The following is a 25661-nucleotide window of genomic DNA, read 5'->3' as shown; positions in this document are numbered from 1 at the left end:
GGCTGCGACGTTGCGTGTATCAATGGGGGGACCCGGTGCGCGGGTGGTGTAAGTGAGGAGTTGGATGATGTCATGTCCCTGCCCACCTCCACACATAAAAAGAGACCGGGGGAGGCTGGTAAACGGATAGACTGAGGAGATTTCAAAGCGAAGAGGGGAAGAAGAAAAAATTGTGCCAAAAGACTGCAGTTCCCATCAATTGATCTCGGACATAAACCATCTACAAGAGCGGCCGACGATATTTACGACGTGCGCAGTCAGTTCGTGAGAAACAGGTCTTTGAATAGCTTCACCATGGTGTACCTCAAGACGCTAGTCGCCGCCGCCGCCGGTGCGGGCCTGGCCCAAGCTTCACTTTCCGGCCTCGACAAGATCCCTCCTCTGGGCTTGGGAACATGGCTATCGGACAAGAGCAAGGTCGCCAGCGCCGTGTCCTTTGCCGTGGGCGAGGTGGGCTACAACCACATTGACGCCGCTCTCATCTACAGTAAGCTCCGCCCTTCTCACACTCAAACTCACATGTTCACACGAGTCAAACACCTCGCACGAGTCAACCCATCCACACCTCATCTCACCTCAAGACCTCACATCACTAACCCGTCAAACCCCCCCCAGGAAACGAAGATCAGACCGGCAAAGGCATCGCCGACTCAGGCGTCGCCCGCAAAGATCTCTGGGTCACCAGCAAACTCTGGAACACAGACCACCGCGCCGAACGCGCCTCCGCCGCCATCAAAAAGTCCCTTGCGGATCTCGGCGTAGACTACCTCGACCTTTACCTCATCCACTGGCCCGTCGCCTTCGTCCCCGACGACCCCTCCAACAAGCTCGACCGCGAGACCACCCTGGTCGACACCTGGAAGACGCTCGAGGGCTTCGTCCGCGCCAACCTCACCCGCCACATTGGCCTCTCCAACTTTGCCAAAGCCGACGTCGAGACCATCCTCGCCGCCGCCGAGATCAAGCCCTACGCGCACGAGTTCGAGACCCACCCATACCTCCAGCAGCAAGACTTTGTCGACTGGCACAAGGAAAAGGGCATCGAGGTCATTGCCTACGCCCCGCTCGCCAACACGAACCCCACCTACGGCGACGACCTGCCCGCCATCTACCAGGACAAGTTCTGGGTCGACGTCGCCGCCAAGAAGGGCGTCTCCGTCTTCCAGGCCGTGCTGGCGTGGGGTGTCCAGCGCGGCACCAGCGTGATTCCCAAGAGCACAAAGGACTCGCACATCATTTCCAACCGCAAGGCGCTCGAGATTGAGTTTACCGAGGAGGAGCTCAAGGAGGTTGGGAAGCAGGATAAGAAGCACCGCTTGAGCAACCCTGGGTCCAAGTGGGGTGTCAAGCTGTTTGCTGACTTGGATGACCCTGGCAGGAATGAGGAAGAGAAGAGCGAGGAACTCTAAAGGACTTGTGTATGAAACTTGGGATGTAAAATTGTTGGAGTTTAATCTGATAGTATCCGGTCTAGTTATACAGAATGTAATCATTGCCAGTCTGTCGTGTAATTATCCTTACAGGTGCTATGATTAGATGAATCGAGATTGCCGGCCGTCGATATCTGTATTTCCAATTAATTAAAGGCAACACTGCGGCTGTTTGATCAATGATCGGCCCGGTTACAATGAGCATAGTACTTCCTTCTCGCCCAGTAAAATCCAAGACCGACAAGCCACAGGACAAGCAAGATGAGCGCCTGCACAGGAGCAAAGATGGCACCTCTCACAACCACAAATCCGCTGACCAGCGCGAATACAATCGGGATGAGTACAAAGGGCTTATACGGTCTCCGCAGCTTCGGCTCTCGAACGCGCAGGATGACGGCACCCAGGACCGTCAGAAAAAAGAACGTGTACTCTCCCAGACCATTGAACGTCAAAAGGGCGCGGAAGTTTCCCAACAAAATGTACAGTGCTGAGAGGATCGTCGAGAGCAGGAGCGCGTTAAGCGGCGCGTCGGATCGTGCCTTTGCGGGCCTGGATGCTTCGTCCGTCGACGCGTCGGCTGGTGAGCTCTCCCCCGACTTGAAGCCGACGCGGCCGACGAAGCCGAGGAATTTGGGGAGCCAGTTGAAGTTTGAGGCGGCGACGGTCATGCGACCTGCGACGAAGGAGTTGCCGAGGAGGGATCCGGCGACGACGAGGCAGATGAGTACTGCGGCGACGATGCCGAACACGGGGCCGAGGAGTCGGTTGATGGCGGTCTGTCAAGGTAAGTAAGTATGGAGCCCGTTGATGAACTAGATGGTGACAAGACTTACGACTGCCACGCTGTCGGTCGCGGAAACGACGTCCCAGGGAAGAAGGACGTAGTAAGCCGCATTGGCCGCGATGAAGCACAGGATAATGGTCGGCACGGCGGTGTTGATGGCGAGAGGGAGCTGGCGCGCTGGCTGCTGAAGCTCAGCAGAGACATAGACGGCCTTGAATGCGTGAGATGCGCCTAGTCAGATATGGAGACGAAGGATATCTTACCTTGTCCCAGCCAGAGTAGGCCCAGAGTGCACCATAAAGCGCAGCCGAGTAGTACCCAAGCATATCCCAGGTACCGACCTTGTTCCAGTCGAGCTCGCCGCGACCCGGCAGAGAAGTCTTGCGGTTCCCGAACCAGGGCTTATTGAACCAGTCCCGTCCGCCAACATCACGGTCGTGGTCTGTGACTTGGAGGATGACGACGACAATGCCAGCAAGCACAACGGCGAAGATGCTAGTGAACTTGGTCACGACGAACAGGTTATTGAGGCGAGTGCTGGCCTTGGTGCTGATGGAGTTGGCGCCGTTCATCACCACGAGAATGAGGATGGAGTAGAGCTTGTGCGAGAGAGCGCCGGCCTGGTCGGTCACCCCGCCGGCGGAGTAGATGCTCTCGACAAAGACTATGCTCAGGATGGCGAGGGTGGCCGGCATGACGGCAACAATCCAGGTCCACGCGGCAAGGAAGCCAAACACGTCACCATAAATGTGCTGCAAGAAGGGTTGGACGCCGCCTTTCCACATCGTCAGCATCGTCACACCACGTAGCGACTCAGCAGGGGGGACGGCTCACCTTCACCCGGGATCGCAGTGCCCAGCTCGGCCATGGTACTAGCACCCGTCCACGCCAAAACACCGCCGACAAGCCATACTACCAGCGCGGCGCCGGGCGAGGGGACATTCGTGTCGATGGAACCCGGAGAGGTAAAGACACCGCTGCCGATGACGATGCTGATGACGATGGCAAACGCCTCTACTGCGCCGAGGTTACGCGAAAAGGTACCGGCCCCGCGCTCCTCGGCGATGAGCACGGGAGGAGCAGGCCCGTCGGTTCCGCCGTACTCATGATGGGGGTCTGCCAAGAGGGGCCGTTCCGCGGCGTCTTCGGATTGAGAGTTGGACGGCATCTTCCCGTTTTCGTATGGTTGCCAGTGAGGACCGTTGCCAATTGGATGAGGGGTCTAGAGAGATGTCGCGGGAGGGAGGGACAAGGGAGCTCGGAGCTTGGAGCTTGGAGCTTGGAGTCACCCGCCTGAACAGGGATGGCGCTGTTTGCGCCTCGTGAGTGAGCTCATTGATGAGCGGTACGTATCTCAAATATTAATGATCCGAGCGTCCGTCCAAAACCGAGATCCGTTTGTATCCTGGACCCTGAGTCTCCACCTCTCTGGCCAGGGATGATCCAATCCCGTCTCGACACCTTGGCTTACCTAATGCAGGAACGTACCCACCACTGAATGCCGCGGCTCCGGTCCGGGATGTCATCGAGTGTTGCAAAGTCGGAGTGGATCCCGCCGGAGCAGATCCCGCCGGAATAGAATCCGCCGGAGTAGAGTCCGGTAGCCCTTGCTCTACCTTTGGTAGCTGAGGCAAGGAAGACAACTCCATCAAGCTCCAAAGTAATGTTGTTAGCGTGCGTCAAGAGCACAGTATTTCTTCGCTCAAAGCTCACCGCCCATCAAGATCCAGCAAGTCACCTGCTCATCGAGACAAGGCCGGACTCAAACAACTAGATTGAACCTGACTTTCTAGAGTATCAATGATTCGACGCTATCTATCCACAGGAAAATCGCGGGTGCTAGCAACGGACGTCGTCGAGCAGGTACGAGAGCGCCCGAGAGGAAAAATATGCTTGATCAACATTGCCATATGCGACGTGATGCTCCCCAAGACATTCCAACGTACCATTGAGACACTCGACTATGGAGCCGACGTTGCGGTACACATACGGCTCTAGTTTAGCTAGCGAAAGTGCGGATTGAAGAGTCAAGGAACCGCCCTCCTTGGAATCTTGTGGGTGAGGCAATTGGCGGCCCAGCGAACCGAGGGCCATGGCCATACGCACCTGCTTGTCGGACCACTCATGGCTCGGATCAGACGCAGCACGAGACTTATTGGACGTGGATGACGATACGTCCTCGCGCGGCGCGGACGACTCAGTTTGCTTCTGTCGAAAAAAGACAACAAAATCACCGCCGTATGTGCTCAGCGGTGCCCACAGCAGCCCGGATATGGTACGCGCACCGGGGATTCCTACATCGGGCAGCTCGGCCAGCACGTCTGATGACACAATGACGGATTTAGTTTTGCATGGTTGGATACACCGCACAATGGCCATCGCCTCCCTGAACGACTCCTCGCTAGGTTCGCCTAATCTGCCAACTTCCCCTCTCGTAGACATCAAGGCAAACTCTGCGTCAAAGAGCCGTAAGAGGTCCCGTGAAGCCGCGGTGCTCTCCGCGGGATGTCGAATCGATTCGCGCCGAGTCTGCGACGATTCGACATTGCCCAGCATGGAGGCGTACGACAGCCTCTCGATGGCGCAGCCGGATGTACTACCAATGAACTCGCACATTTGGCGTTTGGAAATGGATATCCGCGTTCCTTCGGGTCGGTAGGCGTGACAAACTACGAGACCCCATCGCTTCCCAAAGGCGTTGATTGGAATGGCCATGGACGAGCGAGCACTGTTGTCCTCGGCTTCGATCTCCTCAAAGAACGTCGGCGAGGCCGTGCTGAGGTACGATCGGTCCAGGTCTCCAGGCTGCTTCTGGTGAGAATCTCCATTCTTGTATACAACGCTTACAGGTTGCGCTTCGCGATCGTGTACAAGTCTGAGCTGGCTCGGGAAAGGCGACGGGTGTATCCCGTTTCTCCCGCTAGGGAGCGTGGTTAAATGTATGCATCGATGCGAACCCCGCCATTCCCTGTCGCGCGAATCAAGTACCGTTACAGCCATGAACTCGTCGACACGATACAATATGACTCTGTCAAATTCTGTGAGCTCCTTAACCGTGGTCACGATGGTGTCGGGGACGGCCGCCAGGCTTCCCGTGGCGGCGAAGGTCCCTTGTATCTTTGACATGATTCCAATTGCCTGCGCGGTGTTGAGCTCCCCGCCTTCGTTTCCAACCCTCCGAGAAGTTCGAGGGATTTTCTTCGCTACATCACTCGTGTGACTTCGGTGTCCTGAGATGGAGGGAGAAGCGTCGTTAAAAACCTCAAACTCGCAAACAACAGTATCGGGGTCTGGAGGGCAGGATCTCAGGTGCATGGAGCACCAAAACCGTTCAGGTTCGCCTTGTTTTGAGAAGATCGACAAGTTGAATACAGCACGGCCGCCGGCGACCCCATCGATTCTCGACTCTTTGAGATAGCTCAGACGAGTCATCAAGGTATCCAAATCGCCTGATCCTAGGATGCTTCCAAAGTCTTCCAACTCGAACAAGTCATTCGGGGAGTAGCCCGTAAATGAAGCCGAATTGTCGCTGGCGCATTTGACTACGAGTCGTCTAGCATCGCTCTCGGTGAATGCAATTAGGAAACCAAAGCTTTGGACGTTGTTCGACGCGGACTCGATGGGATTTTCGGGATTTTCGGGATTTTGGTATAGAAATTGGACATCATCTTCGTTGGGGTGTGGAGGCTGGGCCATTGCCGGCCCGGATCATGAGAATGCGTCGTTTCTCAAGGTCGGTTGTTGATGTCGACGGACAGCATATGGATGCTAGTCTAATCGGAAGAGAGAGAGAACAAGAGCTCAAGACTGTGAGGGAAGGGGACGGCTTGCGCGTGGTGTGTTTGTCGTGATCGGGCTCCCAGCAGTCTGGCTAGGTCCATACCTAATAGTGATGCCTATGTGTAACCACTGACTGATGTAGATGCCTCGTGAAGAATATCACTTGAATCAGCGACAGTTCCGAGAAAGACGTGGCGAAATCTTGTTTCTTTCTGCCCAGTACCCACGGGAATAAGGTCGAGTCATGAAATGCTGTGCCCGTTTGTAGCGGAGTGGTTGGCGGCCCCCAGAGGCACTCGTGGGTTAAGGCGGTGCACAGAGAGTGGCGGGTTTGAAGATGAAGCTCGATGAACGGCACGTCCGTCTAGAGCGTGTTCATCGAACTCGAATGGAGTCGAATCGAGAAAGTTTGCCGCCCGCACGTGGTCGTGTCCATTCTAGGAAATGTGCGTAGCCTGGGCAATCTTAGTTGCACCTTTGCCCCCCCCCCCCGCCCCCCGTGCTCCCCGCGCGCCTCCACCTCTTACTAGTCGCGCGCTCGAATCACACTCGCCTCACGCTCCCCCGCTTGCCCCCCCTCCCCCCCCAGTGTGCTCCCCGTTGCTATTCGCGACTTTTTGAGCGGAGGATTGGCTACTTCTGACGTCACTGCCCAGGTCCTGGACCCCGATATCCGTATGTTTTGGATTACATAATATATGTACCTTTTGAAAACGGTAGAATAGGTACGTTCGTTTGTGCCTCGAGGTGGCACAACTGGCAGGGAGATTGGGTGGTGGATAAACGCGACCCCCGGAACAACAGTGACAAATCATCACCCACTGAAATAAGCCAATGCCAATTGCTTCAAATTTTGCGTCATACCGCTGTGATAACTTCCTAAAAAGATGCTAGACGCCGGCGCTGTGTGTATACTCCGTAAAACGCCTTGCTTAAATGCATTGAATACAATGTTCCCTCAAACGCCCCTCGTGATTGTTGAAGAGGCTGCCATTTATTTCACCGCAAAATGTGTCCACCCACCGTGTCTCTCGAGTTATGGGAGACCCGTCATCCAGGAGACATCACGCCTCGTATACTCGGACCGCTTTTGCGTAGCCGATGGGCGTAGAGAAGTCCGCAGACATTACAAAGCGTCCATCGGCCATCGGGTCCGTCCCTCCATTCGGGCGTGCTCGTCGCCTGGCACACGTGGCAACAGAGCGAGTCGTCCAAACGCTTCTTGAGATTAAAGAGATTTTAGTGACTTTTATTCTTGTGACGCGTGTTCCCGTAGTCAGGGAACGGAAAAAAAGAGGGAAACCTACCACTTTCAAAGTGCGGTCGAAAGCCGCCAACTTGGATGCGCGCCTTTTCCTGCCCGTGTTCTCACAAGCTTTTGGGCCGACGACGGTCTGTCGCTGCTCCGCGTCTGTGGCGCTCCGGTAGGACAGCAGCGCCAGGTCATCCAGATTATCGGCAATGTTTTTTGATAGATGCTGGGCGGCTAATAATCTTGCATTGCTTGTTATTTCTTCAGGCACATCGTTGCACTCGTAGCCGGCTTTTGGAAATGTGGTTTCGGCAAGGCCCTGGATATTTTGGAGCAATTGCCTGGCATCTTTGTGTATCTATATCAAAAGCATCGTATCAGTCACGACTTGCGACGATCAACAACAATAAAAAAAGATGCAATGGCGATACATTGCATCGTTACTCATTTGCAACTTACCCTCTGTATCATTTCGGTCGCCTTGATCTGATCCATGGACATCGGAGGTGGCGCGTGGGCATCGGCGTCGTCCGGAGTGCGATCCACGGACGAAGATACATTCGCCGCCGCCGGTATCTCCAAGCCGAACTTGGACCGTTTGTGGATCATCAACGGGATGTCAGCTTTGACAGATCCCATAAGAAATTGATGTGGTTGGAATCGAGTTTTCGGGATCGAGATCTTGAGTTTGCGATCCCAAATCGATCGGAAAGCAGCACCAGACAGAGGCAAATTCGATAACCTGAAAGCTGATCGACGGTGCAATGCAAAAGCGCAACAATTTGGATGGGAAAGAGCGACAGGATCGGGGATTTGAGTGTGGGATCGGGTGTGCTGGTGCACTGCGATTTAATCAAATCCGATCCAAAGTCGGACTCCTCTAGCGCCCCTGCCACAGTGCTTGGGGACTAGGGGGGCACGGGGGGAACGTGTGTACCGCAATCACAATCACAGTATGACGTACCGTCACAGGACCCTGCTTACTATACGCGAGAACTGTGCCAAATCAGAATGTTAACTACCCTGCTACGGGGTTTTGCTTTCCCCCGTCTTTCTCTCCAACAACCCAACTGAGAAGGGGTCCAAGGGTCTTAGGGTCCAAAAGCTGGACTGTCTCAGGTAATCAGGGTCGTTGTTTTAGCAGCCTACCTTAGCACACGTGTTGGCTTAGTGCGGTTGCGGCCATCCGACATTGTACAATCTCTTCTGTTTATGCACAATCTGACAGTCCTATACAGAGGACTAGGAATACAAATTTGGGAGAGCCCAATTCAAGACCAGACACCAGGCTTATTTCATATAGCGCTCCCTCGTGGTTTGAAGCCGAAATTATCTGCTTGTGAAAGCGAAGTCTGAAAAGTGTAGTAGCAGTACGAGAGCTGGCCAAGTTGGTGGAATATTGGAGTCGGAGTGCTCAGCGTGCCAGCCAGCGTCACACAACACGTTTACGACGTTCTACCGCATGTACACAGCTGGTAGACTTTGACAGAGGGCCCCAACACCTCACACTGTTATTGCTGCAGGTGGACTGATTTGTCGGTTTTCTCGACTTTGGCGTTGCAAGGGACCGAGTCTCTGCGCCAGCCCCCCTTTCCGTCTGCTTTGGTCACGACTCAAAGAGCCAATAGGAAGTCGCTCCGCGCCCTTCTCGCCGTCTCTGATTGGCAGAAATCCCTCCCCGGGCAATCGCGCTCATTCCCCATTCTTCGTGACAACAAAGTTGGACCCTCTGGGAGTCTAGGCCCTTGACGGTAGCAGTAGTGCGGGCAAAGGGTCTCTGAGCCGACTCCTCACGTCGTGTCACAATGGGCCACATGAGGTCGCGAAACACAGTGCCTGAGTGCCTATCGCTGCTTGGCCTGTCGAGTCTGTCACTCGCGTTCTCTGCTGGGATCTGCTAGGATCTACTGGCAGCCCTGAGAAAGAATTGGGGGAGGACTCGGATGGAGGGCTTGCCTTGCCCCTCTTTCGTTTACCTAAGGTCGACTCATTTCCGTGGGATTTATCGCTCCTTGCCACCTTAATCCAGAGAGGCATTACTCTTTAACGAGGCAGTAGCTGTAGCTATATAGGCCATATAGGAAGGGGCGCTATCTTGTCCTGGTCTAACAAAATCATACCTCGAACTGGGGTGTCTAGAGTTTCCAGCGCATTCTTTGATAGACAGGTACACAGACTAACAATATGCACCTATAGGGTGGGTTAGATTGTTGACCACTTCATAATAATGGGGCACTCATAAGTTGGGGAAAAGGCTTCACATTGGTACTACTATGCTAAGATTCTTGTACCAAGGACGACGCTTTCCACGCCTTTGATCTCAACGTATCTAAAACCAAGGGTTCAGGTGTTTTTCGGACTTAGAAAAGAAAAAGAGAGAAAGAATTCTGGAGGGTATTTTGAAGCATTTCTGCGACTACCAGGGAAAGTACAGGGACATACTGTTATCCACATAATTCCCAATATTGTTGTACAAAAACCATACCATTAACGTGAGGTGACCACTATTTCCAGCTGTGGGAATGGGGTATTATTGAACAGGACGAGAAAACACATCTCACAGCCACCTTGACGTTCAGGGTCATAACAGCTGAACAGGGCGACCGATTCATTTGAACAGTCAGTAAAAACCCATGCTTAGCAGCCTGTCACCCTGTATAGCAATGTTCTGAGCGCCAAGGGCTAGATCCGCAGCCCGGAGGTGGCTTCTAATTAGCAAGAGGGCGCGCTGCAGCCGTGTCAATTGGGCTAAACGCACCAAAGGATACAGAAAAACGAGCCGTTGTTGCGCACATGTGAGTACACGATGGCCTGGGCAGGCTAGTGATGCGCAGCGTCGTTAATAGAGTGTGTATCAATAGTACATGTAGGCAGTAGATGCTGCAAGTGTGTGATTCATAAACATACAAATTGGACTTTTTGAACCTACTGAAAGGTACGGAGGTAGGCGCAGAGCACAGCATGAGGAAAGGTTTCTCCAGGAGGAAGAATGGTCGGCGGCTGGGTACTGAGATGCCCTCAACGTACCGCTCGGGAGGTGCGGAGGGAAGCATTAGCAGCAGCAAACCACTGAGGGTTCAGGGGGTATCTGGGCACCATGAGCAGGATCACTGTGTACTTCACAAATGATGGATAAAAAGACTCCTAGCGTCAAAAGCTCATCACATGGACAGCCTGTTTGGGAACACCGTGACAGTTTTGTTTGCGCCGAGGGACCCCCATCGAGCAAATCTTGTGACTAAGAGCGTAAGAAGGGTACCCAGAGTGCCAGAGTGGCAGAGACCGCGACACCCAAGCACCAAGACACCCAGACAATTCTAGGTCCTCGGCTGCCCCATCCACACATTTACCAGAATTTCCAACTTTTCCTAGACTCATTACTCCCTTCATGAACGCCAATTCTCCAAGGATTTGGTATCATAATCGCGGACAAAGTACTCTACCCCTACTAATCGATATAAACAGTATCGCAAGTCCCGTGGAATCTCAAGACGTAAAAGAGAGCGACGAAGACGCCGAAACACGATTGCTGTGCCTCAGCCCCTGCTTCCGCTGCCTCATGGCATGAATCAGGCCGCAGACATTGCAGAGAGTGCGCGGCCCCGCAGGTCCGCTACGCCACTGCGGTGTACAGGTAGCGTAGCAGTTGTGGCAGACAGAGGGATCTGACAGGCTCTGTTCTTCAGTGTGAGTAAATCTTCAGTAGCCCTCGATAGGAGGCAAGGGTTATAAGACGGAGCATGAAAATACAACGTGACCCTCTGCCGAGGAGGTAAGGCGGGTAAGACGGAGTTTGTGAAAACCTACCTTGTTCAAGTGACGATCCATGCCGTTGTCAATCACCCCGGTTTGCTTGCGACGCATCTTGCGCAAATGGTTGGGACGTCGCATCCGTAGAGCCTCTTCGGACTTCTCAGAGATGGCTACCAACTCCGCCATATCTCCGGTAATATGTTGAGAAATTTTCTGCGCGTGCAGCAGTTTTGGGTTGCCGAGCAGGACCCCTGGCGCCACACGGCCACTATCATGTGCTGAGGGTGCTCTGCTACACTGAAGCAGGCCGTTGATATTGCGAAGCAGGTTGTTTGCATCGCCGTGGACCTGTACGACGTCGGATGCTGTGTCAGCACAGACTTGACCCAATTTCAATATGACATTTTGAAAATCGCATTAGCCGGGAAAGACGAACTCGCTGGATAATCTCGCTCGCTTTGAGATGGTTCAGGGACATGGGCGCCAACGCTTCGTTGCCGCACCCATTGTCGCTGGGACGGCGTCGCGAACTCAGGGCCGGCACGGGCGTGACTAGGTCTGTCGGGGTCCGGGCCATTGAGAGACTGGGAAAGGAACGGGCTCGGCCGATTTGGGAAACGGACTGGAATCCGTTGCAGCAGGGCGGGCCAATGGCTAGGAACGTAAGAGCGGGGCGGGCAGACGGTTTTGGGAATGGGAAGAAAGTCTGTTGATGACGTCGATTGGTGGAGGAGGCAGTATTGTGTAGGGATCGAGAATCGTGAGAGGAATCGAAAACGAGGGAACGGGGCCTGTTCGTTTATAAAGGGAAATCAAGTGCGAAAAGAGGGGTCAGGCACGGGACCGCCCAGTTCCCCAGTTTACGGTTTCCCCCATCTCTCACTGTCGAGTAAAACGGTGAGGGGACGGAAGCTTTTGGGTGCCAGATTTGAAGCAAGGAGATTGGTCAGGATACCTTTTCTGAGGTTGGCCATGCCGTTACGTACAAGCCCGTGGTATACGTACCCGTGGCGGAAGCAAGGGCATTGTTGATCCCAAACGGACACTTCTGTATCGGTAATTGCATGTTGGAGACATGGGAAATGCAGACTTTTCGATTTGGCGCCAGAAACCTCGATGTCCATCGCCCGCCACCGGCTGGACATCATGTACGAGTGATCTGCGGTCAAATATTGATGGCGGATAATTCTCTGCAAGGAGCACAGTCGTCGAAATCGTCTTGCCCTATGGACCGCCAATGCTTGGAGCGATGCCATGTCTCGAGGTGCAGGCTGAGGTGGCGGTTGTGGAGTTGAAGCGTGGAAATGACAAGACAACATCTGCAGAGATTCTTGGAACGAGCTCGAAAATGAAGCCTTATGCTCGGGCTCAGAGGCTGTACAAGTGCCGAATCAGCTTTTCCAGAGCGTTGTCCAATGCCAAAGACAAGCCTCCTCTACTTTTTCATCCGCATTCGCATGTGACCTTTACTATCGCCCGAGCCAGGCGACGATGTTCGAGTGGAGGGCTAGTCGCTTGGAGCGGCACCGCCTTCGCACCGTGCAACGCGGCTGAACGACAGAGCCAGCCGACTTTCAAGGACGCTGTGCCGCGAGGGCATGCTATTGCTCGAAAGAATTGTCGCACATGGAACTAGCAATAGCTACATTAGCTACTGACCCAAAGTTCAGAATATGCTGTCGGCAAGTGGCATGGTGAGCAAGATATAGGAACGTCCAGTTGAGGAACAACATGATGGATTTGAATCACGTGAGGCGGCCGTCAACAATCTCAGGAGGCAGGTAGTCACATCACCGAGGAAGGCCCCGACATAAGGTATCCCTCGACGACTTCCTGATCGAAGGTTCAGATACCAACATGGTTGTAGCATTTCCATGCACCTTACCTTCTATTGCCTCCATTGCTGACGTGTACCTTCCTTCATCTTCAGGTCTCTCATCAACTGCCTACTCCGAGTAGCCGACTCCGACGTCGACCAAACCTCCCTCCTGACAACATTCTTGCTTCCACGCAGCACCCTTTGGAGCAAAGCTGCATCAACATCATTCAACCTACTGGGTTTCGCATTCGAGAATTATTCAGTTCTTTGATCTGTCCAACATATCTAATTCGGTATCCGAGCGAACGTCATCTCCAGTGATGACATCGGGATTTTACACCATAACTTCCCCATGGCGCTGTGTGTGTTGCAACGAAAGGACCTTCGCGCGCCACTGCGATGAGTGTCAATCCGATTAGTATTGCAGCACCGAGTGCCAGAGGAAGACAGCCCACAACAACGACACCGCCAACCGCATGGCCTGTTGCAGCGTGCCCACCAAACGGCCGGATACCCATCACTTCCTTGCCGAATCCCTAAAGTCCAGTACCTGTGAGCCTCCCACGGATCCGCAGACACGGAAAGACTTTGGATTCGAAGCTTGTCGAGGCAAACAAGAGGAACGTCTCCTGTGGGCGATCTACAAGTGCCTTCGCTGTTTTTTCGACCTCGACAGCGTCGTAGTCTACGGATGGTTGATTGCTAGGGGCACACCGCTGATCGCCGAGGCCACCAGCAAGCAGTTTGCCAAGATTCACCTTCTCGCAGATGGCACATACCCTTGGTGGTTTCGTTACAACATTTGGTGTCTGATACCCGAACATGACAGAGAGGGAAAGCCCATGTTGACTGGCCAAGACTTCGTCAGAGAGTGCGCGGTCATGTCGCGGGTTTTCTGTCAGATCTTGATTGGCTGGGAAAGAGATCAAGGGACGGGGTGGACTGGAAATACTGTTATGAACTACATGACAGCTCGCTTAGAGGAAGGGGATCGTCAAAAGACGGAGGTGTTCGAGGCGGCAGAACAACTTAGCCACTTGGGTTCCTACAGCCCGCCGAGGTGACGGCAAATAGAGATGAAGAGAACAGGGACAGGTAATAGAAAATCATGAACGTTTATGAAGGGATGATGAGCTCAAGACGTAGGTTTCGTGGCAAGAGTTCTGAATCAATACTGCAGCTTGCTACTTTGGGTTACGAAGACCGTTCGCTCAATAAAGATTCTACTTGCGCAAATCCTGGAGCAATCATCACCCTCCGCCTTGCCCCTTTTCACCTCCACTACTTCTTCCTTCTGCTCACTCATCCCTTATAATTAACTCGCATTCCATCTGACCACATCATACACGTCTGTATGAGACAAGGTATGCTCTTTAGCTTACGCTCAATCCTTCCATCTCGTTGCTTACCATCCAGTTGACGGCTAGCAAACCGCCCGCACCAGCGACACCATGGCCAAAATCAAACCCCTTCGGTCCACCGCCGACGTCGTCCTCGAGGAAATCTTCGCCAAGAAGCTCCCCACCGACCCAAGGACCGTCAAGGGCCAGGAGAAGCTCTTCAACCTCTAGGCCCTCCTCATGACGGGCCTCGACCAGGCCGTCAAGCCAGCCCAGCTCAAGGCCTGAGCCGCCAAAGGTCACCAACAGCTCGGCAATGAACTTCGATACCGCCCTCGCCGGTCCCGCCGCCGACGATACCGAGTACATGACTCATGTCACAATCTTCTTGGCCGGCCAGAAACGGCTCGCCGAGAAGAAGGAGGTACTCCAGAATAGATACTCCAGAATAGAGGCGAGTACGTCCGGGCCGTTCGGAGACCTAGCTTCACCTCGCTCTCGGCTCCAACCCGGATGCGCCTCCCCCGGCTGGCGCTGCCGTGTTCTGTCCTGACTTATTGATGGCATGTCCCTCAGCGAGATCGCTCGCTAGTTGCAGGACACGCCTGGTGGGGTGTGTTTCTCAGTCTCTCTCACTCTGCTGATTCCTCCGGATTCAGAAGCTGACGGACAGATGCTGCCCAGAATTTCCGCGTGTTTCCTCACAATTGAGCCGGCGTGATGAAAATATTGAGTTGATGTGTCGCCAATCGAGATGGACAGATGGGCATGTCCATATTTGAACCTTGGATGATTGAGATTCAGCGGAAGGTAACACAGCTTTACCTAAAGTAGGCTGAAAGCAAACTTGAGGCAGTTAAGCCAGTCTTTGAGAAGTTGCTTCTCGGCAACAACTCAACAATTCCATTGAGTTGCCAGGGTTCTTGTCTTTGGCGAGCCCTTTGCTGCATTAAGAATGCGTGATTTGAGCACCCATCCTGTCGCCGTTTGTTCAATCTTGGAAGCAAGAAGTTGGTTAATATGGTTGACAATGAACTGAGACACACAACACTTGAGATAATTGTTGTCCTTAAAGAATTTTTAGTCTCATGACTCTGGATATATATTTCTATACGTTCTCAACTGATTATCATCCAGTAGAGAAATCATACACAACTAACTAACTTCGAAACCCAAGAACATGGAAAGCAAGTTTACCAGACAGAAACCATGGATAACCAGACTAATTACGAGCAGGTCCCTGCTGATCACTTAGGTGACCAGATATTCTGTCAATGTCCGAGGTGCATAAATGATGACCATGACATCAGTTCACACGCTCAGCGTTTTGAAGACGGCCAAGGTGCACATGGCTACCAGACGACCTAAGACCAGGTCCTCGATAACCAGTCACCTGACGACCAGTCAGGCCATGAGTCTCCCCGTCGGGAACATTCGGAATACCAAGACGAATACAATGACGGCAATTCACAGGCTTGCCGCTACGAAGAAGGCCAAGGTTGCTACCAGAGTGAATCTCCCAGAGAATACTCGTCAAAGCGCCTGCCCAGCTACGAGCACCAGCCTCTCGAGGCCATCATCACCCAGGCGGGCCTCCAGCATGGCGCCTACGAGAATGTAGTCGAGTTCACAACCAACTTCCTCGACAGAGCGGTCGAACTGACACGACTCCCACGGATCCCCGGAGAATTTGACACCATCACGACCTGGTACTTCACCCGCTGCAAGACCCACAACGACGCCATCAACCTCTTGCGGGTCTACCAGACCCTCGTCGTCGACCTTGGAATCACCCTCTCGCCAGATCGAAGGCTGGCAGGAGCAGCGCAAGCTCGGTCGCAACATCCTGTTCGACTTTGAGCTCCGCCCGAAGAAGGTGGCCAAGGAGCGGGCGGCGTGGTTCAAGGAGCACGTCTGGATCTGGGGGCTTGTCCCCGGCGCCGCGTTGGGGAACGACGTGCCTGTGTTCAAGTTCTCGGATGAGGACCTGAGGTTTCTGGGAAAGTATGTGTGGCCTGTGGAGTGGGAGCTAGAGGATGCTCGGTTATTTGCGCGGCGTCAGGCATCGGCGGAATCTAAAGGATTTCTGGGGATGTTTGGGCGGAAGACTAACGAGCTCGAGCTGATGGCACACGAGCGATGCCTTTTGCGTGAGAATTGGAGGGAGTTGTACGCGAGTTGGGAGTGGCGACAGAAGATTGCAAACATGTGGTGGGGCTCGTCCGCTGATCAGACGGCATGGAGATCTTGGATGGTGGGTGAGAGACGGTAGAGTCGCGGCAAAGTATTCGGTGATCGAGTTGATGGGAAGAGGTATGAAGGGGGGACGCGGTGGTTGCTTATATCAGAGAAGCCGCTGACAAAGCCGCCAACTTCTACCAAGGGAAGGAGGAGATTTCAGGTGCCTGCCACGAGATCGACACCTCGAAGAAAGGCAGGAAGGGAAGGGCTGAGAATGGGGCAGGCGCCTTCCCCCTTACCCAGCGACAGCTCATGAGCTTCGCGACCTCGTCACATGTAACAAAGAGAACGTATATCATGCCAACTTCATCTCTGCTCATTAACAGCATCTCATTGTCCTATGGGTACTGTTGTAGCGGAATGGCTGGTTCTCCTTGTATAAGACTACTTCGCATGGCAAGACATGCCGCATCCAAACCCAGTCATCACACTTCTGTTTCCAATTTCAACGCGCCATACCGGAGGAAGTAGTCGAGAAGTTCGTCGGAAGCAAAGTAGTGGTGAAGGATTCTTCCAGTTCGGTAGCAAAAAGGAGCACTATAGAATGTCACAGTCAGCTGAGCCTCTCCTCCTCAGGACAATCTGGAAACTCACATCTGTGTATACCTCATCAACCTCATGTGAAGCAATCGTTCCTTGTCATCTCGAGAAACCTGTCAAGCCAATCTCGCGAATCCTTCAAGAGTACCAGTCAAAGTCCTGACCGGGCCGCTGACGAGCAGCATAGTACTCCCTCATCTCCTTGGCAGCACGCGCGGCCTTGGCCTCGCTCTCGAGGTCCTCGGGGTCCCAAATATACTGGTGTTCAAGGAAGAAGTTGTAATCGCCGCGATACTCCTCGGTGCCCAGCATCGCCTCCATCTTATCCTTGATCTCGGCCGCGACCTTCTTCAGCCCGCCCTTTTGGAGCCACGCGTGGAGCTCGGCCGGCTTGACCTCAAAGTCGACGAGGACGGTGCGGTACACGGCCATGAGCTTGCTCTGGTCCACCGTGATGTAGCAGCGAGAGAAGCCATAGTCGGCCTTGACCTGCTCGTTGGTCGGAATCTTGTCCTCCTGGCAGGCGGCGAGGAGGTCCTGGGCCGTGGTGCGCTTGGCGTTCTTGTTGCGCTTGGGGGGCGGTTTGTTCTTGATGCCCTTGGGACGAGCCATCATGGGCTTCTTGAGAGAGGGCTTGGACTTGCGAGGGGGGGTCATGGTGGCGGGCTTCCTGTTGGCGGGCTTCTTCTTCTTCTCCTCAATCTCAGGCGTCGGCTTGCCGGGTCTCGAGTCTGGGAGCTTCTTTCGGAGGAGCCGCTGAGGAGCAGAGTCCTCGGGAAGTTCCTTCATTGGGGACATATTGGTCAGTCTTTGCTGGTTGAGGTGAGGTGGGAGATGATGGAAAATTTGCAATTGTGCAAAGGAAGCTGCCAGAAGGAGCTGAAGGAGGATGGATGTGAAGGGGAAAGGGGGTTGATGACTTCGGTTGAATTTTTTTGGGAAGCCAGGATAGTCTTTGTAGTGAAAGACTAGAATTGGGTGCTCACCGATCGGTTTGGGTATATAAGGCAGGTAGGTTGTTATTCGGGAATCTCGCCTTCTGCTGGTTGGGGATGCCCAGGTTTTGACGTCGATCAGTCAACCGGGTGAGATTTGCAAACAAGCTACGTGAATTGAAGTGGACCCTCCCTCGTGACCTCTCACCAAGTGTGGTACAATAAGGGTAAATTGTGAAGTGAATACTCTCTTTGAATTCTACGGAAACGACAACAAGTGAAGCGGGACGGAGGCTTACCAAGTCACATGGGGGTACACCCGCAGGGGAGGGAGTCGAGAACACGGCTCTAGCCTCCCCAACAACCCTCATGTATAGATCCATGTCATGATATACACCTCAGTACCATGCCCATATCAGTTTCCAACTCTTCCTCGTCTCTCCCATCACACCGCCCCTCCCAAAAGTCTATCCTCAAACAGGCTGGGTCGAAGCACACAAAAACAACCCCATATCACTCCTTCCAAGCAATCTCGCAATCCGTCCCAGACGCATCGAACGCCAGAAAAGCAATCTTGCTCACCCACCTCTCCACCCCAAACAACCACCTCCAATTCTCCTCCCGTATGCTCCTCTCATGCTTCTTGGGCAAAAACCGCCTCGCCTGCTCCAGCTCAATCTCCAACGCCCACTCAATCTGCGCAACGGAGTACCGCTTCCATTCTTTAGGCCACCGGCTCCTCAAGAACTCGTGGTCGTCCTGCGTAAACGCAAAGACGGAGGTATCATAGTTCTGGATGGTGCTGCCCCAGATGTGCTTGTTCTTCTTGACCCATTTCATGCGCTCCTTCGCAATCTTGTCCTCGTTCAAGGGGTTGTCAAAGAAATTGGCGATCCTGTAGCCGAGGGCGCGGTCCTTCTTCCACTTGTACATCTCCTCTGGTGTCACGCCGAGGTCGAGGATGAGAGTGTTGTAGACGCCCTGGAGGACCTTGGCGTCTCGCAGGTTCTTGCAGCGCGTGAAGTACCAGTCCTTGAGGACGAGGATGTCCTTGGGGACCTCACCTGCTGGCAGGCGGTCGTAGAGATATCTAGGTTCAGTGAGCGTGCTGGCATCCATCTTGTCGATTTGCTCGGCTGTGTTTCGGCCTATATTTTGTTTGGTCAGTAGTTTTCACGTTTGAGTTGGCTTCACGAGCAGCCGTGATTACGCTGGAAAGTTCTGGCTTATCTATCCATCTCCGACACACACAACCCTGGAAACATTGGCATTGTTACTGCCGATAAACGGGATCGAACATAAAGGTTAAGCAAAGAACTTGCAGAGTCAACATCAAGGATCTCGTTGCAATTCTCTTTTGGTTGAGATCAGGTGTCTTGGCGTCTTCAAAGGACCGGGTAAGAGCCTACTTTACCCGCTTTGAAACCCTCACTCAGTGACCTTTCGCGCCGTAAACCGATCCATAAATAGAAGAAAGATGTTTGAGTATACATCAACCAGGATTGCTCCAGTCGTTTCAGGCGCAAAAGCATTGGAGAGACCACAATCCGCCATAGTCTACATGACGGTAAAGCACGCGCCGGGATACACGCGCAGACACGGCAGGTTGGCGATGGAAATACTGAGTTAGTTGCAGGTACAAATATAATCGTCTCTCAGTCGGAGCACAGGGTGCCCCTCTTCCGTCAACAAGACGGACGGGTCCTGCTGTTGATTTTGCTGCAGTGCTGCTTCACCATCGTCCAATTGATCGCGTCTGGCTGCCTCAACGAGGGCACCCTAACATCATATTCGTCTATTGCTCTGCAGCTAATGCGTATCAAATCGTGTAGCCAGCTATACCGCCCGACCAAGTCTAAAAACTCTAGCCGGGTCGTTGCAGTGATGCATTCCAGCCACGCGGGTATCTCATGTACGTATTACGTAGTTCACCATTTGCACCCAGTTCTTTTTCCACCGTCGTCGCGGTCCGTCCCAACTCCTACCAAGCGAATATGATCCGTGGTCCGCCTCTTTATGTCCCATCGCTCATTACCAATCATGCCACGTCCTTGCTTTCCAATATCTTGCTTAGCTCCTTCAGCCGCACAGGTTTTGTCAGGAAAAGATCAATCCCGCTCGCAAATGCTTCCTGCTGCGCGTTGGCTGATGCCAATCCCGTGAGCGCAATGATCAGACAGCGCGACAGGCTGTCTTTTGTCTCAATAGCACGAATTCGTCGTGTCGCTTCGAACCCGTCCATCACAGGCATCGAGATGTCCATCAAAATGCAATGGTACTCGCCCGCTGATTCCTGAAACGCATCCAACGCTTCTTGTCCGTCTCTTGCGTTACGGTAATCGTGTCCTAGCCTCGTCATGTACGTCGCCAACATCTTGAGGTTGAGTGGGTTGTCATCCACTAAGAGAAACTTGGGCCGATCCCCTCTGGCCTTCTTTGGTCTGTGAGCGAGTCTGGGAGTTTCCAGACCATCGAGCGAATGTCTGTTGGGGTGTTCTTCCGGCGTGTCAGGCAAGGCAACGTCCTGAGGCCTTGGCTCCGAACTCTCCTCTTTAACAGGCTGACCTTCCATATTCTTCGTTGTATCGTTGTCAGTGTTTGGAAACTCATCTAAACTCATGGGGACATCGTCTCCGATGGGAGTATCTGGGAGTGCCTCGGTACTTCCCACCTCCGCAAGTCTGTCTAGTGCCGGCGCTGTCGGCGTTTCACCACCCATGTTCGATGGTTCTGGGCTGGCCAAGGACAACATCGTGGGAGTGGGTATCGCTCGCTCTTGCAACTTAGTCCATCGCTTGAAGCTGAGCAACAGCACCTTAGCAAGCTTTCTCGGACCGATGCTGGTAGACGGATTAGTAGCTGCCGCTTTCGGTGGTGGAACACAGTCTGAACTTACGGTTGAGAGATGAACTCAAACACGATGCGATTGCCGGTAAATCTTGACGAGGTTGCTAATTGGCGCGCAATCAAGGCATTCCGGCAAATCACCACAACAGGCGTCGATATGATGCCCAAGCGGCGCTCCATCAAAAGTTGCTCCAGATGCTTTTCTGTGGACAGTACCAAATCGGGAAGAAGCTGCTCCGACGGCGGGACGGACTGGTCAATCATTTGCATCTGAAGCCACTCCTTGCAGAGATGTGCGATCAAAGCTCCTTCGCTAGGGGTGTTACTAGTCAGGTCGTCGGGCATTCTGACTCCATAGTCTTCGGGGAATCCTATCAACTTGACTCTGAGGCCCCCAAGTTCGCTGACTGATGCCCGAAATGCATCGATATTGCCATCGTTTGCGCTGGCTGTCGTTGGTGATGCAGGATTGGCGCACAACAAGGGTAGCTGAACCCTCACTTTCGTTCCTTGTCCGACCTTGCTCCAAACCTGAATGGATCCGCGCAGTTTGGCAATCACCTGCTTTACCAAACTTAGACCTAGACCAGCCCCGGCAGACAAGGAGTCCTCTTGGGCGAAGGCGGCGAATAGATGGTGCTGTAGGTATTCCTGACTAATGCCACGCCCTGAATCAACGACGTCAATCTGAAGGATGGCCTTTCTAGGCGGGGCATCGGTCAACTTGGGCAACTGGGATACGTTGACGTTGATAAAGCCCTTGTGTGTATACTTGAGCGAATTTCCCAACAAATTCATAATGATTCGCCTAAGCGCGCCAGGCTGTGTATGGAAACTCCAAGAGATGGCAGGAGAAATATCAAAGGTGACAGAAACGTCACCGAGGACCAATTGCAAGTCCCCGAATTTGTTTGTCCGCGTCGCCATCTCTTCCATTGCTTGCATACTGTCAAGCCTGCGTATAGCGGTGGTGTCTGCATGCTCGGTCGGCCTATTGCCCGCAAGTTGGGCCACGGAGACGCGTTGGTAGCTGAAACCGGCACAGACACTCTCGACAACCTCTTCAGACAGAACGTCGACTTCTACATTTGACGTGATGCTCATCATGCCAGCTTCGATGCTGATTTTCTGATCGCGAGCTCTCAGGCCTCGCTCGCCCAATGCAACGGAGTTCCTTCGGTGTTTTGAAGGTCCGATAAAGTTGTTAATCTTACTCCAGTCCAAGAGATGGTCTATGGTTTCCAAGAGTGTGCGGCCACAATTTTCTATCGAAACCAGTGTCTCTCCTTGGAAGGCGTCCAAAGTGGTGTCGTGCAACAACTCCGCACCAAGAATTATGCCGTGGAGCGGCGAGCGTAGCTCGTGGGAAAGCGAACTCAACAGGTCCGTCTTTGCCTTGTCGACTAGCATTGAACTGACGTGATCGACCTCTGACATGACAACTGACGCAAAAGCGCGTAAGTAGCTGAGCTCGCCTTCGATGGTGAGGACTCGAGTCGGAGTCTTGGTGCAGGCGAATCCGCCTGCGTACCAGCGTTGCTTTTGTACGTCCCACAAAGGTATAACAGCCATGCTTCGCACCCCGGAGAAAAGGTCACTAAGCGTTTTCCCCTCGTTTCGTCTCGAGTAGGCATGCTTTCGTTTCCTGTTTCGTTGCTGTTCATCTTCCGCTGGCCTCGTTACATACTCTGCGATTTCCTCGAGGGGTGTCTCTTGTTTTGCGGCGTGGTCATCGCCGGAGTGATCACTGGATTGTATGGAGCCGTTCTCGTCGAAGTTGAAAATCTTTCCTTCGGGATAACGTTGTAATAGCTTCGAAAGGAACTTTTCAGACACGGAGGTGTGGCTTAGGGACGGCAGGTCTCCGTCGACGCTTGAAATGGATGAGCTCGAGAAGCCAAGGACTCCACAAAGGTTCTCATCCTGGTCGCCATCACCGCTCAATCGACTCCCACCACTGAGGCCTGGGCTTACTTGTTCGTCACTAGAGGAGGAGGATGAACCGCGGCCTCTAGAAGATCTCAAATGAGATGATCGGGGGCCGGCGAGGCCGCCAAACGAACCGATGCTCGCGTCCACAAATAGTACACTCTCGACCTCTATGGCTTCACGAACAATGTTGGCGGCCTTAGAGAAGATATGCCGTATGTGGGACAAATGTGAGTCACCATCATTTTGTGACACACTTTCTGACCCGGATCGAATACTTTCCAAGGAGGTCCCAGATACAGACGGCAAGGCTTGCGGGTCTTGATGCGGTTGAGGAAGAGGTCGAGTCTCTGTCGTCGGCGAAACCGGCTGAGCCTCTGGCGATTGGGCTTTTGACTCTGTCGCGTACTGCATCACGATAGTAGACGACTGTTTCTGCTGAGCTTGGAATGTTTGAAAACCCATTGCCTCTTTATTCTGATCGATCCTTTGCTGGTTCTTGTTCAGAGCTCCCTCGAAAGATGGGTGGTCGTCGAACGAGTCGACGTTGTTCCTTTGTCTCCATCCTGACATTGTGCTCTTGCCTTCAATGAAGCTGCCCACACCACGAACCATCCTGTCGGCACGTCGGTGATCATCCCTGTTGCGTTTGGCGTCCAAGTAGTTCAAGATGACTTTTGAAATATCTTGCATGAGTTGATTCGACGCATCGTCCAGACCCTCGCGGGGGGTGTCTCCGTAGATGCTAAATACGCCAATGTGAATACCGCTTTGGGAACGAATTGGCACTCCAGCGTAGAAGCGGCATTGCGGCGTGTTGAGACAGAAGGATCGTTGTTGGGTCCTAATATCTGCGGAAAGATCTGGAATGACCGTGACAGGCAACTGGTGGCCACCCGAAGGCAATGTTTTATCATCGAGGTGATCCGAGACCTCTAAGATGAGCTCGCAGATCCCGGATGATCGTGGAATAGCCGTGCCGCAGAGAAGCAGCTGCTCGCCGAGTTGGGAGTCGGGAGTGTGAACGTTGGGAGTCAAGGCAAGCGATTGCGTAGCTTCGGCAATGATGTACTGATACTTGCTGTCGAAGAGAGATATCATGGCCCGAGTCGCATTGAGACGCAGTGCGCCGAGCTCAGCGAAGGTAGTCAGTGCCGCATCCGGACATGACCGAAGTTCCGAAGATGGCTTGAGGTTATTGGGATCGTTGTAGACTGTATGTGCGATCAAGGAGGAGTCATATCTAAATAGGTGGTCAGGGCCTTGAATACGACAAGTGTAGACTACGTTGACGGGAAGCAGTCTGTGAGGCCTATGAGGAAGCAATTTGGGGGACGGACCTGAATGTCTCTCTTTCGCGGCGACCCTCGGAGACGGCCTTGGCCGGCGGGGTGTTGACCATGGCCGGCAGCAAGAATTTCTCTCACGAGAGACCGGCCACTCGTTCGTCGAGGGTGCTCACTTGCGCGAGAGTCGTCGAGGCAAGCCGTTGTGGCCGCGGGCGAGATATCGACCTAAGATGCATATGTCAACTTTTGCCAAGGCTAACGACCAAGAAGTTCGCGACGAGATGAATCATGCCGGAGACTTTTACTACCGACATAGGCTTCTCGGTGTATCAGGAACGGCAGGGGAGGACGAGCATCTACACCGGGCAGACGGATGTGGGGGGGATGAAGTTGAAAATACACACAGTGCCCCTTACCCCCTCCATGACGGACTGGGCGAGGATCCTCGTGAGTGTGTAGCCTTGCGTCACCTCGCATGTCGCGAGATGCTCAAGACATGCGGCTGGAGGGAGGCAAGAGTACAGAGGTGTAGGGCGGAGTAGGAAGGTTGAGGCTGGTAGAGGGGTACGGGAGTTGCCAAGGCCAGCGGCAGACTGACTGGTGAAAGAGGAATAGGAATGGTAGATATGAGTGAAAGGCAGATAATCACTCACAGGCAGTCAGCACGCACTCGCTTGCTTGTTGAGAAGAACGTCGCAATCGCAAATGTCGCAGTTGTTTAGACCATGGCGGGGAGGGTACGGAGTAGGGTGAAGAAAACGACGGCAAATGGCAGAGGGCATACGGTGGATTGCAATGGAAATGACGGTGCGCTCGACGTTGAGAATGATGTATCGCACTCTCGGTTGGCTGCGTGCAGGCGAGTCGGAGACCAGAGAGGGCTGGCTCGAGTGATGCGGGAGGTTCGCTTGACGAAGGGAGGCGAAAGGCAAAGGCACAGAGAGAGGTTGAGAGAGAGGCTGACAGGATTGCTGGGCCAAGTTGTGGTGGCGATTGACGGGATGGTTGAGGTAGGTGAGGTGGACTGGACGACAACGGGACACTGGAGCAAGTCTGGGCACACGGGACGCCAGGCGAGCAGAGGCCGGGAAGATTGACAAGGCCACTGGCCAGGTCCAGACCCACGGTGGAGCCTGCTCCGCATCGGGGTGCTCTTCTGGCCCAACGATTGGCTGCTCAAATACAGTGCGGATAAAGCTGGAGGTACTTGTGCGAAACCTTGGCCTTTGGCATCTGGTCCCGATGGAAATTTCAGATGGCCACACTGGAATTCGCAAAAAGTCGGACCGTAAATGGCATAGTGTCGCCCGGTATCCACCCTAATGTTCTGCGTCGACAGTGCTGCAGCACAGTGTTTGCCAAGCCAGTGAGTACCGGGATTAGCCATCTTGCCCTGTGCCATGCTGGCTCTGTTTAGGTAAGCCCGCGGATATCGAGATTTAAGGATTTCGATGCGCACCTCACCGAATTGCCACTTTGGCCCGATTTAATTGCGTCGCATACGTCACTCCTGCGAGCGCTCCACCGTTGCGCATCGGCCAGCCAAGGTCTCCTCGATGATGCTCTGTTTCTTTGTCATGTTTCATTTTGCGTATTTTTGCTCCCACTCTCTACTTTACGATCGATCTTGTCTTTTTCCCATGATCGTGGTAGGATGCATCATATACGTTGACCAGTGCCTCATCCCTACCACTCCTTGTGACACTGTCTGTAGACCTAGGC

The 25661-nt window shown here is 53.5% G+C and overlaps 10 protein-coding genes across 10 annotated transcripts; 3 read left to right on the top strand and 7 right to left on the bottom strand.

Annotated features, from left to right (window-relative positions):
- Positions 1–294: 294 nt before the first annotated feature.
- On the top strand, positions 295–1409 carry CORC01_12204 (aldo/keto reductase; the record flags this gene model as incomplete). The annotated part of the gene is made up of 2 exons (XM_022623825.1): positions 295–487; positions 616–1409. 2 exons carry the CDS (start codon positions 295–297, stop codon positions 1407–1409), a joined length of 987 nt encoding a protein of 328 aa, XP_022469655.1.
- Positions 1410–1606: 197 nt separating this feature from the next.
- On the bottom strand, positions 1607–5910 carry CORC01_12203 (uncharacterized protein; the record flags this gene model as incomplete). The annotated part of the gene is made up of 6 exons (XM_022623824.1): positions 1607–2206; positions 2264–2425; positions 2478–2989; positions 3049–3436; positions 3703–3857; positions 4161–5910. The coding sequence occupies 6 exons, from the start codon at positions 5908–5910 to the stop codon at positions 1607–1609; spliced, it is 3567 nt and encodes a 1188-aa protein (XP_022469654.1).
- Positions 5911–7044: 1134 nt separating this feature from the next.
- Positions 7045–7885, bottom strand: CORC01_12202 (GATA zinc finger; the record flags this gene model as incomplete). Its single annotated transcript, XM_022623823.1, has 3 exons — positions 7045–7212; positions 7302–7604; positions 7706–7885. 3 exons carry the CDS (start codon positions 7883–7885, stop codon positions 7045–7047), a joined length of 651 nt encoding a protein of 216 aa, XP_022469653.1.
- A 2847-nt stretch (positions 7886–10732) lies between these two features.
- CORC01_12201 (uncharacterized protein) lies at positions 10733–11576 on the bottom strand (the record flags this gene model as incomplete). Its single annotated transcript, XM_022623822.1, has 3 exons — positions 10733–10921; positions 11054–11347; positions 11436–11576. The coding sequence occupies 3 exons, from the start codon at positions 11574–11576 to the stop codon at positions 10733–10735; spliced, it is 624 nt and encodes a 207-aa protein (XP_022469652.1).
- A 1718-nt stretch (positions 11577–13294) lies between these two features.
- On the top strand, positions 13295–13882 carry CORC01_12200 (uncharacterized protein; the record flags this gene model as incomplete). Its single annotated transcript, XM_022623821.1, has 1 exon — positions 13295–13882. One exon carries the CDS (start codon positions 13295–13297, stop codon positions 13880–13882), a length of 588 nt encoding a protein of 195 aa, XP_022469651.1.
- Positions 13883–14191: 309 nt separating this feature from the next.
- On the bottom strand, positions 14192–14527 carry CORC01_12199 (uncharacterized protein; the record flags this gene model as incomplete). The annotated part of the gene is made up of 1 exon (XM_022623820.1): positions 14192–14527. The coding sequence occupies one exon, from the start codon at positions 14525–14527 to the stop codon at positions 14192–14194; it is 336 nt and encodes a 111-aa protein (XP_022469650.1).
- A 922-nt stretch (positions 14528–15449) lies between these two features.
- On the top strand, positions 15450–16430 carry CORC01_12198 (uncharacterized protein; the record flags this gene model as incomplete). Its single annotated transcript, XM_022623819.1, has 3 exons — positions 15450–15500; positions 15563–15916; positions 15963–16430. 3 exons carry the CDS (start codon positions 15450–15452, stop codon positions 16428–16430), a joined length of 873 nt encoding a protein of 290 aa, XP_022469649.1.
- A 647-nt stretch (positions 16431–17077) lies between these two features.
- CORC01_12197 (uncharacterized protein) lies at positions 17078–17737 on the bottom strand (the record flags this gene model as incomplete). Its single annotated transcript, XM_022623818.1, has 1 exon — positions 17078–17737. One exon carries the CDS (start codon positions 17735–17737, stop codon positions 17078–17080), a length of 660 nt encoding a protein of 219 aa, XP_022469648.1.
- Positions 17738–18387: 650 nt separating this feature from the next.
- On the bottom strand, positions 18388–18993 carry CORC01_12196 (uncharacterized protein; the record flags this gene model as incomplete). Its single annotated transcript, XM_022623817.1, has 1 exon — positions 18388–18993. One exon carries the CDS (start codon positions 18991–18993, stop codon positions 18388–18390), a length of 606 nt encoding a protein of 201 aa, XP_022469647.1.
- Positions 18994–19912: 919 nt separating this feature from the next.
- On the bottom strand, positions 19913–24052 carry CORC01_12195 (hsp90-like protein; the record flags this gene model as incomplete). Its single annotated transcript, XM_022623816.1, has 3 exons — positions 19913–20714; positions 20771–23893; positions 23991–24052. 3 exons carry the CDS (start codon positions 24050–24052, stop codon positions 19913–19915), a joined length of 3987 nt encoding a protein of 1328 aa, XP_022469646.1.
- Between the last annotated feature and the right edge of the window lie 1609 nt (positions 24053–25661).

The sequence above is a fragment of the Colletotrichum orchidophilum genome (genome assembly GCF_001831195.1).
Source record: "Colletotrichum orchidophilum strain IMI 309357 chromosome Unknown Scaffold_146.1, whole genome shotgun sequence".
NCBI lineage: Eukaryota > Fungi > Ascomycota > Sordariomycetes > Glomerellales > Glomerellaceae > Colletotrichum > Colletotrichum orchidophilum.
This window is presented reverse-complemented; position numbering and strand designations above follow the sequence as displayed.